Below are 15,000 nucleotides of genomic sequence, written 5' to 3'. Positions count from 1 at the left end.
TTGCCGTTTTGGATTTCCATAAACTCTACCCTCAGTAACATCCAAAAAGCAGCCTGTATTAGCCATATTCTGAAAGGCTCTAAACTATACATGGTAGCCATCCTAAAAATGGTGGCGGCCCAAATGGAATTGTGGCATACAACCCTCAGCATAGGATAAATTCTTTTGCACAGCTCTAGTCGTAATGAAATTCACTATGCAAGGAATGTGTTGGCGCTCTTTTTTTTACCAACAACTCAATCACATAGGGATTCCCTGGCGGTGGGTTGGCCTGTATCGTGTATTTGGTGGTTTCACTATTTGAGGCACAATGTCTAGATGTACACTGATCAGCCATAACATTAAAACCATCTGCCTAATATTGTGTAGATCAGCCTTTGTGCCACCAAAACAGCTGTGACCAGTTGAGGCATGGATTCCACAAGACCTCTGAAGGTGTGCTGTGGTATCTGGCACCAAGATGTTAGCAGCAGATCCTTTAAGTTTTTAAATTGTGAGGTGGGACCTCCATGGATTGGACTTGTTTGTCCAGCATATACCACAGATGCTCAATCGGATTGAGATCTGGGGAATTGGGAGGCCAAGTCAATACCTTGAACGGTCATTTTCCTCAAACCATTCCTGAACAATTTTTGCAGTTTGTCAGGGTGCATTATCCTGCTGCAAGAGGCAACTACCACTGGGGAATACGGCTGCCATGAAGGGGTGTTCTTGATCAGCAATAATGCTTAGGTGGTACCTGTCAAAGTAACATCCACATGAAAGCCAGGACAAAAGGTTTCCCAGCAGAACATTGCCCATAGCATCACACTATCTCTGCCGGCTTTCCTTCTTCCTGGTACAATTGGTATAATTCATTCGCTTATGAATGGCCTTGCGCATTTCACTTTCTCTTTTGAATTAGTGGCAATTCAGGGGCGGCACGTGCTTGAATGGTGGGTTCATTATTATTCTTAATGAAAAACACAACTACAAAACAGTACAATGACAAACTCGCTTATATTAAACATGGAACTTTTGAAACCATATATTCCGCCATTGTCTTGTTAGTCAGCTTGCCTCACTCTCACTCATGCTAAATAAAATCTGACTCCTGCTGATCTGTGCTGCGACTCTGACTCATGCTGAATTGAGCAGACGAATTCAGTTTTTAATTGTAGCATTTGTTCTCTAACTGAACTAAATGATTTTTATTACTACAAAAAAACAAAACAACAGTGGGGGTGGTGCCACGGTGGGCAAGTGATGCATTCGCTGTACAGCCTGAACACCGGGAACACCGGCTGTCGCAGCAAACCTAGCCCTTGTTACTCAGATCCTTATGCTTGCCCATTTTTCTTGCTTCCAACACATCACCTTTGAGAACTGACTGTTCACTTGCTGCCTAATAAAGCCCCCCAGATAGTATGACTATGTCATTTCAGTAAACAGGTATAGAAGAGTAAAGGCAGTTTTTACAAGTTTGTACAAATGTGTTGAAGTGACATTTTAGTATCATCAATATAAATAGGAGTCCTGAAATAAGCACAGGATAAATTCATCAGGAAAATCCGTAGGGTGGGTGGAGCCACAGAGGTAGAAATGCCTCAGGATTTCACAGTGACATTACATGAGGTTGCAGGATTCCATATACAACTAGACACAGAGAGGAAACTGTTAGGTATGCCAGGTGTTCTTAAACTTGAGGTGTACAGGTCCTTTATTTTGGTGAATCCACAGCCAATGATCTTCTCAGCTGAGTGGACCATTTTCTGCAGTCTGTTTTTGCAGATGGAGGAGTCTGAGGGGAACTAGACTGTGATGGAGGTAGTGGGCACATACTCTGTAAGGCTGAGTAGATCCTTTTTCAGGGCATTTTAGCCTTGTAGGCAAACTTTAGATGGTCAAGTAGTGAGTCTGAAATGGACATAAGGTGAGCCAATATCAGCTGCTCAAAGGTCTTCATGATGACTGATATTAGAGCAACTGGTCTATAATCCTTCAGTCCTGTTATGTTGTCCTTCTCGAGTATGGGAAACTTTAAAGCAGTCTGGGGCTCTGCATGACTGCAGTTCGGTTTTGATAATCCAGGTGACTATAGGAGGTAGCCGATCTGCACAGTGTCCTAGTTCTGCTCTGCAAGGAGCTCCAGTGAGCCATACTTTTTTCTTTGTTGTTCTCGAACCATTCCCAATATCTGGCCTTTGCTGCTTTCAGTTCCCTTTTAAAGTGCCATTTTGCAAGGCGGTATTCTTTCCTGTTGCCAGAATTTTAGGCCTGGTCCTTAGTTGATCTGAGCACCCTCAGTTCATGCCTGACTTTAACATGCGTCCTGGGTGATCAGATCACAAGTGGACAGCGCAAAGTACTGGTGTGAATGGTGTCAAATGCATTGCGAAGAGGCTTTGTGAGCCCATCACTCAAGCCACATTTAGAGGTTGTCTGGGACACTTACACTAACCATCCACTCTAATAGGAGCATTTAAGCAGTTATCCAATCAGCTGATCATGTGGCAGCAGGACAGGGCATAAAATCATGCAGATTCAAGTCAAGAGCTTCAGTTAATGTTCACATCAAACATCAGAATGGGGGAAAAATTTGATCTCTATGACTTTAAACTAGGGATGCACCGAAATGAAAATTCTTGGCCGAAACCAAATATGATGAAAAACTTGGCCGAATACTGAACACGTTTTTTCGCGTTTTTTTCCATTTATTTTGCCATTTTTTTCACCATTGCATAAAGTAAATAGTCAAAATATGCTTTTTACTATTTTGTCTTGCTTTTCAAAGAAAAAAATCAATTAGAAAAAACAACAATTTCAAAATATTTATTTAATACTGAACATTTTTTTTTCATTCCAGCAGGCATAGGCTACCAACAAGGCACAATATAACTTTAAATAAATTAGTAAAATAAAAATATTTTTATGTGGTCATCTTTGAGCCCCCCTTGAATAGCCAATGTTAGGCCTATAACTGACTGCTGAAAGAATGTAACACTCTGTAGCCTACAATGTAAAAGTGCATTGACGAGTGCAAAAAATGGTTATATTCGGTTATATACCGGGATATATACCGCTCGCGTCCCTGTACTCCTCGCGGAGTATTATAGTAGATATAGTATAGTTAGATATGTTGTTAATGTTATGTTCCTTGATAGATTTAGTTAGTTTAAACTATAGATTAGTTCATTTAGTCCCCGCTGTTTTTTCCGCTCCCAGTCCATAGTACTAGTTCATGTTTCTTGTTTTGTGTTTTGACCCTGTTTTCTGTGACTGCGACTCTGATTCCTGCTTTGCCCCATTTATGCCTGTTTGCCGATCGCCCGACCCTGTTTTGACTGCATTTTTTGGATGTGGATTTGTCTGCCTGCCCTTAAATAAATACGTCTTTACCTGCCTCCGTACTCTACTCCCTTACGTCTCGCGACGTGACAGAATACTCCAGAACAGAAACAAAACAAACGCACGTGTCCACAGTAAACTTCCGTCAACATCCGAAGAGCACGTAGCTCGTGCACGCACGCGCGCCCCCTCATCGAGGTTGTGACATTCGCGTGTCTCACTCTGGTTGCTAGGCTATTTTGTCGCGTCAAAGACGTCATTGTTCGGTCAAATTTATTCGGCCTTTTCACTTATTGGGCCTTTTTTTTTGCTCACTTCAGGTTCCACTCTTGTCAGTCAAGAACAAGAATCTGAGGCTATCATGGGCACAGACTCATCCAAACTGGACAGTGTATGCATAGAAAAAAATCACCTGGCCTTTTTCCAGTCTTCAACTGTCCAGTTTCAGTGAGTCTATGCCCATTATAGCCTCAGATTCCTGTTATTGACTGACAGGAGTGGAACCTGATGTGGTCTTCTGCTGTTGTAGCCCGTCCACCTCAAGGTTTGATGTGTTGTGTTGTGTGATCTGAGATGCATTTCTGCTTACCATGGGTGTAACAAGTCTTTATTTGAGTTACTATAGACTTCCTCTATAGTAAATCAAATAAATAAAGCTCAGATAAGTCTGGTCATTCTTCTGAGTTCTCATCAACAAGGTGTTTCAGCCTGCAGACCCTCTGCACACAGGATGTTTTTTGCACTATTATGTGTAAACTGTAGAGATTATTGTTTGTGACATTCCCAGGAGATCAGCAGTTTCTTTCTCAAACCAACCCATCTAGCACCAACAGCCATACCAAGTCACCCTTTCTGATTTTTCTGCATGATTTTATGCATTGTGCTGCTGCCACATAACTGACTGGATAACTTAATCAATGTACAGGCTTTTGAGTAGTTTTCATTTGTGTGTGGTGTAAATTTTCCATCAGTTATGTTACCAGTTTATTGGTTCTTTCGGATAACTTGTCTGTATTTTGTTTGAGAAATGGCAAACGTTAAATGTTGTGATGAATTTGCTTTAATTTATGATAGGGCAGTCTGAGTTTCATTTTCACCCTCAGCTGTGTGTGTATCCATGATGTCACACAATTTACTAATAAATCCAGAATTGGAAAGAGGAAGTGAGGGTTAATTCTCGCAATTGAAACAATGCACTGCGGTTAGATGGCTGGGAAGACATGAAACTTCTTTTTCTGCAGTTACAGTTGCTATCTCTTTCATCTACTCAACTTTAACACTAAATTACTTGAGTGGCCGTCATTGCTATTTATTGCAGATCATCAACTGCAGCTCACCTTTACATTCTTCTTGTGGTATACTCACATTCCAACACAATTTACACACACACACACACACACACACACACACTGCAGCTTTATGACCCTAGATTTAAAGTTATTTATACAACCTAGCAGGGGCTATAAACATTGGAGGGACTAATTAGCCCATTTGCTCACCCATAGTCCCTTCTCTGTCCTCTCTCCTGCCGCTCTCTCTCCTCCACTTTCCTCTCAGTACAAATGTATTTTCTGTGTTTAAAGGATGAGAATGAGAGCAGTGCATCCAGTTGGAGCGCCTCTGAGAAAAGTGTGCCTAAACCTCGACGACTACAGCAGAGTTCCCCTGACCCTGATTTACCCCCAGGTGAGTGGTGTATTCAGGGCCCAGAGTGTTGGCTCTTATCAGACAGACACTTGTTACACAAACACAAAACACACACATCTTGTGTCTCCTTCCGGTCAGTGGGATTTGTTTAGTCAGTGTAGGAAACTGTTGGGTTGACCAGGATTTAAATCTATCGTTTTTCTTTCTTTCGTTCTTCCTTTCTTTCTTGTTAAAATCAGATCTGTAAGACTTCACACACAACATGCACATTATAAGCATAGCTTTTAAGATATGGAACAGTACTTGGCAATTGATACAATTAACATTGTATCTTTTATAATTTACTAAAAAAAATTTGTGTGATGCCTACATTTCTGAAAATATTAATATTGATTTTTTTATGTGATGTCTAGCACAAATCCACACAGTCTTGATATGAAACAGGATTTTGTGCTTTTTAATCTGAAATTCACCTAGGAATTTTTTGTGGAATGTTGTATTAACCTGCAAGGAAGTAGAATCATTGGCAAAATCACATTCTACTTGCTGGCTGTGGCTCAGGTGGTAGAGTGGGTTGGCCACTAATCGTAGGGTTGGCGGTTCGATTCCCGGCCCACATGACTCCACATGCCGAAGTGTCCTTGGGCAAGACACTGAACCCCAAGTTGCTCCTGATGGCAAGTTAGCGCCTTGCATGGCAGCTCTGCTACCATTGGTGTGTGAATGGGTGAATGAGACACAATGTAAAGCGCTTTGGATAAAAGCACTATACAAGTATGCCATTTACCCTTTACCATTTCTTTACTTGCTAACTAGTGTCACTGAACACATAGACAAATATTCATAAAGTGACACCATCTACAGAATCATGACAGAATGTCAAACTGTAAGTCTTTATTCAGCCCTTGTAGAGCCATAGCTTATTCAGTAGAGCAGTTATGAGGTTATTGTGTGTCTAGGGAGGATCTAGGGGATAAAATCCCACCAGACACCTCTCACACACATTCCCTCTCTTTGTCCCTCAGCCCATGACCTGAGAGATTGCATACACAAATATGTGGAGAATAAGTACTGTATATGTAATATTATGTATTATAATACACTATATGGACATGAGTTTGTGGACAACTGACTGTAACACTCATATGCATTGTTATGGGAAGACTTTCGACTATATCTTGTGGTTGTGGGAATTAAACTTTTAGCCACAAGAGCGTTAGTGAATTCAGGCACCTCAGGAGTCCTGGGCTGCAGTTGGCATTCGAGTTCATCCCAAACGTGTTCAGTGGGTTTGAGGTCCTGGCTCTGTGCAGGCTCCTTGAGTTCTTCCAATCCCACCTTGACAAACAATGGCTTCATGGACCACACTTTGTGCAACAAACACATGGGTAACAGATGTAGAACAGAGCAGGGTTTTAGTGGAGCAGGTAGAAATAAGGAGGACAGTGTTCACCTTTGTATATGTTTATGCCCCCAATAATGGAAGGGAGAGGGTATGTCTCTTTTACTGAAGAATGCACTTGAACATATCAGCAGTAAACTTTTAGTGTTAATGGGAGGGGACTGTAAATGCACTTCACTGAAGGCAGGATTGGGGAGGAACTGCACCCACACATTTCTCCTTCTACACATCAACCCATATGTCAGTTTGACTTGGTTTATGTGTGGTAAAATGATTAGCAAGAATGATGCTGACATGAGCAATTTGCTGGAAGGAAAAATAAAAGATTTAAACTCTTTCCTCCATGAACATGCTAAAGTAGCCTTAATAAGATCTTATATCTACAATTTTGGACATTGATGCTGGAAAATGAAAACCCCAGAACCAGATGCTGCATCTCAGATGATCTGATGAAACTATTACACAGACCTCTACACTGTTGAGGACTGCCTCATTTGAACCCATCCTGTACGGAGGAGTTATTCAGGGAGCTGCCCAAACTGACAGTGTAACAGCAGCATGTGGGATGCAGGTCTTGAACTGCAGGATTGCTGGAACTATCAGTTATCAAAAATCCACACAGATAGTTTTTTCTGGTTGCATCCATTGTAGGAGCAGCTGAGAAGGGTCTTCTGTCATTATACAGTACTAGAGTGGCCTCTAGAGGTGAATTAAAAAGAACTGACACATTTTGTTTTGTTATTTGAAGGGTTTTTTGATTAATTTTGGTGGTCTATATTTTTATTTGTTATTTGGAATGTTACTTTTTGGTCAACTTGGATGCATTGTATGTAAAGTTCGGATGCATCTTTATTTGCTCCAAATATTTAAAAAAGCCGGACTGAAATATCTTGGAGTGTTTTTAGGAACAGCAGATTTTCAAAGCAATAACTGGGAAGGTTAGTGGAGATGCGTGCCAAGTTGTCTTAGTGGACATGTGTCTTGCCTCAGCTGGGCTGTAGGGTGAAATTACTGGTCACTAACACCCTGATTGTGGCATAGATTCACCGGCCTTGAACCACTAGAAACACTAATCTGGGAAACTTCAGTACTATATTTGCCGCTACAGGAGTTGGGTCAAGGCCTAATCAACCTGTTCTGTTGGGTCAAAAACTTCCGACTACAGATGGCACAGAGGCTGCTGTATGGAGAAGGGCTGGCATGGCTCTTACTCCAATGCATAGAGGACTTGGTTGTGACATACCTGTTTGTGTTGAACTTGAGTGAGCTGGACCTGTCAGCAACAAGACCAATCTACTATTTGTCCTAAGGGCCTGGCCCTCAGTGCTGAACATCAGCAGGACTATTGCACAACCTTTCCCAAGCACCAAAGAAGCCATTGTTCTACAATCTATTGAGCTAGCCCAAAATGTTAACATCTGCATATATCTTGTAGAACGCCCAGAGAGCAGGAATCACCAAAATTAAAGAACTGAGGTCTGGCAACAATTGGAAGAAAGCAGTTGAACTGTGTGCAGAGACAGGGGTTCAGTCTAGCCGTCTAATGCAGAGGCTGTCGGTTTCAATGGGGCATGGTCCTGGAGGAAACCAGCAGACTTTTCTATCCATCTCTTCAGCAGTAGAGGGTTACCAGCGAGGGTTGCAGCTCTTCTATCCTTTTAGACACCACAGCTGACAATGTTTGAAAATGCCTGTGTTAAGGTAGTGCACAGAGGCACTCTGACTGGCGTGAAGGAGTGGTGGTCAGGAATGTTGGTGCTGGACATGTTCCAATCACCCACTAGACTGCTGGAGGTCCCTGTACAAACCACCCATAGAGAAGCATGGAGCTGATCTACAGTGGCCGGGCCGTGGCCATAGACGGACACGTGGCAGACATTGACTCCACTAGAGGCAGATAATGTCTCTCTTGTTCCAGGGAGGAAACTCTAGACCACATGTTTTTATGCTTTTTATGTAGAAGGCTGAGCAGACTGTTCTCACAGGTCAGAGCCTGCTGTAGAGGGTTTGGTGTCACATGGACAGAAAGCCTGGATGTGTTTGGACCAAAGTATACAGTTTCACAGTGGAAGTCCCACCGCTAATGCTGCATACTACCAGGAGAAGATTGGCAGCTCTACTAACACCTGTACTCTCTTCACAACCTTTTTCTCTCTTTTCTGACCGTCTCCTCCCCTTTCCCATACCTCTCTGACTGCAGATGACTTCGCCACTCTCTTTTCCATAAAGGTTATATCAATCAGGAACCAATTCTCCACCTCAGACACCCATAGGCTCCTTCTACATGCAACTCTCAACTCTCCTTCTTCTCCCTCTCTTGGGGGATGATGTCTTCAAGCTCCACCTCTCTAACTGTCCTACAACCTGTCCTCTAAACCCTATCTCTTCTCACTTTCTTCAAGCCATCTTTTCACTTCCACCTGCATTCACACACATCTTTAACAAATCTTGGACATCAAGTCCATCTCTCCAGCCTAGGCATCACTGGAACAGCTCTGCACTGGGTGGAAACCTATCTCTCAAACAGATCCCTCAAGGTATTGTGAAGGGGAGGTATTTGTGAAACTCAGCAACTCACAACTAGGGTTCCTCATGGGTCCATTCTGGGTCCACTGCTCTTTTCTATTTATACTACTATCTCTAGGGCAGGTGATTGAGTTTCATGGCTTCTCATATCATTGCTATGCTGATGACACCCAGCTCTATTTGGCCTTCCAGCTTGATGATCCATCTGTCTCTGCACGAATCTCTGCTTGCCTGTCTGACATCTCTGACTGGTTGAGGGAACACCACCTTAAGCTCAACTTGGCAAAATCTGAGCTTCTCATCATCCCAGCCTGCCCCTCAATCAATACCAACCTCACTGTACAGCTCGGCTCAACCACACTCAAGCTAACCAGGAGAGCCAGGAACCTTGGGGTGACTTTTGATTACAGCTTGACCTTTACAGACCACATTTCAACAACTGCATGGTCCAGTAGGTACATTCTGTACAACATCAAGAAAATCAGACCCTATCTCTCAGAAGAGGCTACACAACTACTAGTCCAGACTCTTGTCATTTCAAAACTGGACTACTGCAATGCACTACTCTTAGGCCTCCAAGCCAACTTCATCAAACCCCTTCAGATTATTCAGAATGCAGCAGCACGGCTTGTCTTAACCAGTCCAAAAGGACCCATGTCACACCCCTCTTCATCTCTCTCCACTGACTTCCTGTAGCCACCCGTATAAAATTCAAGGCCTTGATGCTCACGTACAATACCTTGTCTGGAACAGTACCCCCCTACCTCAACACTCTCCTGAAGGCTTCCTCACGCAATCTGCGATCGATTAATGATTAATGAACTTCCAACCTCAATCCGCACAGCAGAATCTGTCACTATCTTCAAAAAACAGCTAAAGACCCACCTCTTCTGTGAACACCTATCTAATCCCTAAAACGCCAACCCCACATTATCCTTTAAAAATAAATTAAAATAAAATACTCTGGCACTTAGACCTCTAATCTGCACACTTTCCTTTTCTACAAAGGATTAAAAGATCCTGGTAGCACTACTTGTATTGTTCGCTGCTTGATATATAGCTTTACTTGTATTTCCTCATTTATAAGTCGCTTTGGATAAAAGCGTGTGCTAATGTAAATTTAAGTAGTCTGTCTTCAAAAGTAGTCACTCCCAGTGACTGCTCTGCTTTCTGTCACTGAAGCTTTGACTAGTAAGATCAAACTCAAGATCATCTGTCATCTAACTTGACCTCTCTGCTGCCTTTGACACTGTGAATAATCAGATCCTCCTGTCAACTCTTGCACTAGAATGGCGCTGCACTAGGTGGATTTCTTTCACTTAGGCAGATCCTTCCAGGTATCATGGAGGGGTAGGGGTGTATGAATCTCAGCAACTCTCAACTGGTGTTACGAATGAGTCCACATTTATACTACATCTCTGGGGCTTGTGATTGATTCTCATGGCTTTGCTGATGACGCTCAGCTCTTTTTGTCCTTCCAGCCTGAAGATCCTTCGATTTCAGCACACATCTCTGCCTGCCTGACTTTCAGACTGTAAGAAGGAACATCATCTTAAGCTTAACTTGGCAAAAACTGAGCTTTCGTCATCCCTGCCTGCAGCTAAATCAACCAAAACCTCACAGTACAGCTAGGCGCAACCACTCTCACACCAACCAGGAAAGCCAGAAAACATTTGGGGGGACTTTTGATGACCACTTGAACTGTACAAAACATGCATGTTTCAACAACTGCACAGTCTTGCAGGTTCATCCTGTATAACATCAAGAAAATCAGACCCTATCTCACTGATCATGCCACACAGCTACTAGTCCAGGCTCTTGTTTCTCAAAACTGGACTACTGCAACGCACTACTCCCGGGCCTCCCAGCCAGTTCCATCAAACCCCTTCAAATAATTAAAAATGCAGCAGCATGCCGCCCGCATAAAATTCAAAGCCTTCACCATCACATACAGTACCTTGTCAGGAACAGCAGCCCCCTACCTCAATACTCCACTTGAGGTTTATGTTCCCTCCTGCAACTTATGATCAGTTAATGACCAACACCTGGTAGTGCCTGCTCAGTGAAGCATGGGGTTCCTTTCCAGACCCTTCAAATTGACTGTCCCTCAGTGGTGGAATGAACTTCTGACCTCAGTCTGGACAGCAGAATCCATCGGTATATTAAAAAAACAGCTAAAGACCCACCACTTCAATGAACACTTAACTAACCCCTAACTTGTCTCCACTCAAAAAAACAAATAAGTCTGCACATACACCTGCTCTTAGGCCTCTACTCTGTGCACTTTGCCCCTCTAGCACTCAATTAAAAATCTTATGTGGTTGCATTATATGTATTGTACTCTGGGTGCTGATAAAATGCTCAGAACTAGTAAAAGCCAGGCCGAAAAAAGTTGAATTTGCTTTATATTTATTTATTTATTTATTTATTTAAAAATATAGATCTCACAGGTTACCAGAGTTCTGTGGGCACATAGGGAGGTTTTACGCACTGTAGACTAAGAAGAATTAAGTTTGCAATTTTAATTTTTCTTTTTTTTGCTGTTCTTTTCATTTATTTATTTATTTATTTATTTATTTATTTATTTGTTTGTTTATTTAGCTGTTAAGACCTGCTGTAAACAAGATGCATAGCTTCTGGCAGCATTCCTGAGGAATCTAACCCATTCCTCATGAACAATTCAGAAATATTCTTGGGTTTGCGTGCTGCAACTGCCTTCTTCAAATCCCACCAGAGATTTTCTATGGGGTTCTAGTCAGGTGACTGTGATGGCCCTGTAGAATCTTCCAGGACTTCTTTTGAAACAAAGCCTTGTTGGAATTTGAGGTATGCTTGGGATCATTGTCCTGTTGGAATGTCCAATGATGCCCAAGCTTCAGCTTCCTCACAAACGTTTTCTTCTGGGATTTCCTGATACTTCAATGACTCCATCTTGCCGTCCACACGCTGCAGGTTTCCAGTGCCAGAGAATGCAAAGAAGCCCCAGAGCATCATTGAGCCACCACCATGCTTGACTGTGGACAGAGTGTTCTTTCTTCATTCTTCTTTCTCCAGACATACCGCTGATCCATCGTGCCGAAAAGTTCCAGTTTTGTTTCATCACTCCACAGAACAGAATTCCAAAATGTCTGTGGCTTATTTATATGATATTGAGCCGACTTTTCTTGTGCTTTTGGCTCAGTATTGGTGTACGTCTTGGAGTTGTGGCATGGAAATTGGGCACCTTACTGTGCTTAGTGAAACCTCAGTGCCTGTTGCCACCAAGTCTTGCTGCAGGTATTTTGAAGTCACTCAACTTCACAACCTGCCTTGTCAGAAATCTGCTTGCATCCATTGATGTCTTCCTTTTTCTGTGCCGTCCAGGTATTTTATAAATTTTCTACCCCTGGGCAGTTCAGGTGTTTCATGTGTTCCAGCTCATACCACCAAAAGTACACAATACTCGATACCAAAGTCGATACCATGGTGTGGTTAAATAAATAAATAAATAAATAAATAAATAAAAAAAAGTAAAACTCCTGGAGGACATCCTCCTCTGGCTGTTACTGGCAGACAGACAGAGAGAGGGATATTTTAGTTATCAAACACTGTCTGACAATGACTAATAGCACGTGCTAAGGTGCACTCCTAAATGCGCACGCACAAACGCACACCTTATACTCTGAATGCAAGCATTAGATTAAATTCACTGATATGTTGGCAGGCCAAAAAGAATTATTAAAAGCATTAACATTTGAATAATTATTTGTGACATTAGGCTACATTTTATAGGACACAGGCTGAATGGCGATGCATGGTGGCCCATTAGGAGGCAGTTTATAACATTGCAATGTGTTAGCCAGTTATTTGTTAACGACGCTATCTCAAACATTACATGGAACATAACGTCAGCTGGTTAGCTGCACACCGGCAACCGATGCTAGCTTTCCTCTCTTTTCCTCTCAACGAGTCGGGGCGGAGCTAAACTTCTCGAGTTTTTCCCATGTGCTTGTAGGCGTTCTTCTTCTTTACCACTTATGGACCGACTAAAACACTTGCGCATATTTGCTGCCCCCTTCAGTTCCGGAACAATTGCAACCTCTGTACCTTCATTATCATATATATATATATCTCACAAAAGTGAGTACACCCCTCACATTTTTGTAAATATTTGATTATATCTTTTCATGTGACAACACTGAAGAAATTACACTTTGCTACAATGTAAAGTAGTGAGTGTTCAACTTATGTAACAGTGTAAATTTGCTGTCCCCTCAAAATAATTCAACACACAGCCATTAATGTCTAAACTGCTGGCAACAAAAGTGAGTACACCCCTAAGTGAAAATGTCCAAACTGGGCCCGAAGTGTCCATATTTTGTGTGGCCACCATTATTTTCCAGCACTGCCTTAACCCTCTTGGGCATGGAGTTCACCAGAGCTTCACAGGTTGCCATTGAAGTCCTCTTCCACTCCTCCATGACGACATCATGGAGCTGGTGGATGTTAGAGACCTTGTGCTCCTCCACCTTCAATTTGAGGATACCCCACAGATGCTCAATAGGGTTTAGGTCTGGAGACATATTTGGCCAGTCCATCACCTTCACCCTCAGCTTCTTTAGCAAGGCAGTGGTCGTCTTGGAGGTGTGTTTGGGGTCGTTATCATGCTGGAATACTGCATACTGATCATGCTCTGCTTCAGTATGTCACAGTACATGTTGGCATTCATGGTTCCCTCAATGAACTGTAGCTCCCCAGTGCCAGCAGCACTCATGCAGCCCCAGACCATGACACTCCCACCACCATGCTTGACTGTAGGCAAGACACACTTGTCTTTGTACTCCTCACCTGGTTGCCACCACATGCGCTTGACACCATCTGAACCAAATAAGTTTATCTTGGTCTCATCAGACCACAGGACAGGGTTCCAGTAATCCATGTCCTTAGTCTGCTTGTCTTCAGCAAACTGTTTGCGGGCTTTCTTGTGCATCATCTTTAGAAGATGTTCTTCTGGGATGACAGCCATGCAGACCAATTTCATGCAGTGTGCGGCGTATGGTCTGAGCACTGACAGGTTGACCCCCCCCCAATCTCTGCAGCAATGCTGGCAGCACTCATACGTCTATTTCCCAAAGACAACCTCTGGATATGACGCTGAGCACATGCACTCAACTTCTTTGGTCGACAATGGTGAATCCTGTCCTGCTAAACCGCTGTATGGTCTTGGCCACCGTGCTGCAGCTCAGTGTCGGGGTCTTGGCAATCTTCTTATAGCCTGGGCCACCTTTATGTAGCAAACAATTCATTTTTTCAGCTCCTCAGAGAGTACTTTGCCATGAGGTGCCATGTTGAACTTCCAGTGACCAGTATGAGGGAGTGTGAGAGTGATGACACCAAATTTAACACACCTGCTCCCCATTCACACCTGAGACCTTGTAACACTAACAAGTCACATGACACCGGGGAGGGAAAACGGCTAATTGGGCCCAATTTGGACATATTCATTTAGGGGTGTACTCACTTTTGTTGCCAGTGGTTTAATGGCTGTGCGTTGAGTTATTTTGAGGGGACAGCAAATTTACACTGTCACACAAGCTGTACACTCACTACTTTACATTGTAGCAAAGTGTCATTTCTTCAGTGTTGTCACATGAAAAGATATAATCAAATATTTAGAAAAATGTGAGGGGTGTACCCACTTTTGTGAGATACTGTGTGTGTGTGTGTGTGTGTGTGTGTGTGTATATATATATATATATATATATATATATATATATATATATATATATATATATATGTATATGTATATATATATATATATATATATATATATATATATGTATGTATGTATGTATGTATATGTGTGTATGTATGTATGTATGTATGTATGTATGTTTAGGTGTGTATGTTTCTGTACATCCGTAGAGAAATTTGATCTGTCTGTCTTTCTGTCTCTCTCTCTCGCTCTGTCTCTGTCTCTCTGCAGGGTATGTACAGAGTCTGATCCGCCGTGTAGTAAATAACTTGAATGTTGTGATCAATAACCTGATTCTGAAGTATGTGGAGGATGACATAGTGCTTTCGGTAAACATCACATCGGCAGAGTGCTACACAGTGGA

At 42.5% G+C, this 15,000-nt stretch overlaps 1 protein-coding gene across 11 annotated transcripts in view; it reads left to right on the top strand.

Annotated features, from left to right (window-relative positions):
• The window catches only part of LOC108256205 (intermembrane lipid transfer protein VPS13B), a 267,316-nt gene that overhangs the window by 39,616 nt on the left and 212,700 nt on the right, over positions 1-15,000 (top strand). For all 11 annotated transcript variants that reach the window (XR_008393306.1, XR_008393307.1, XM_017452817.3 and 8 more), the window contains exons 4-5: positions 4,911-5,013; positions 14,868-15,000. The exon at positions 14,868-15,000 is cut by the window's right edge and continues 35 nt beyond it. Coding sequence is in view for 9 of the 11 variants with exons in the window: in XM_017452817.3 (XP_017308306.2) it covers positions 4,911-5,013; positions 14,868-15,000 (236 nt within the window). In the remaining 2 variants the exon portion in view is untranslated. The remainder of the gene's footprint in view (positions 1-4,910; positions 5,014-14,867) is intronic.

Source organism: Ictalurus punctatus, chromosome 23, assembly GCF_001660625.3.
Source record: "Ictalurus punctatus breed USDA103 chromosome 23, Coco_2.0, whole genome shotgun sequence".
In the NCBI taxonomy this organism is placed as follows: domain Eukaryota; kingdom Metazoa; phylum Chordata; class Actinopteri; order Siluriformes; family Ictaluridae; genus Ictalurus; species Ictalurus punctatus.
This window is presented reverse-complemented; position numbering and strand designations above follow the sequence as displayed.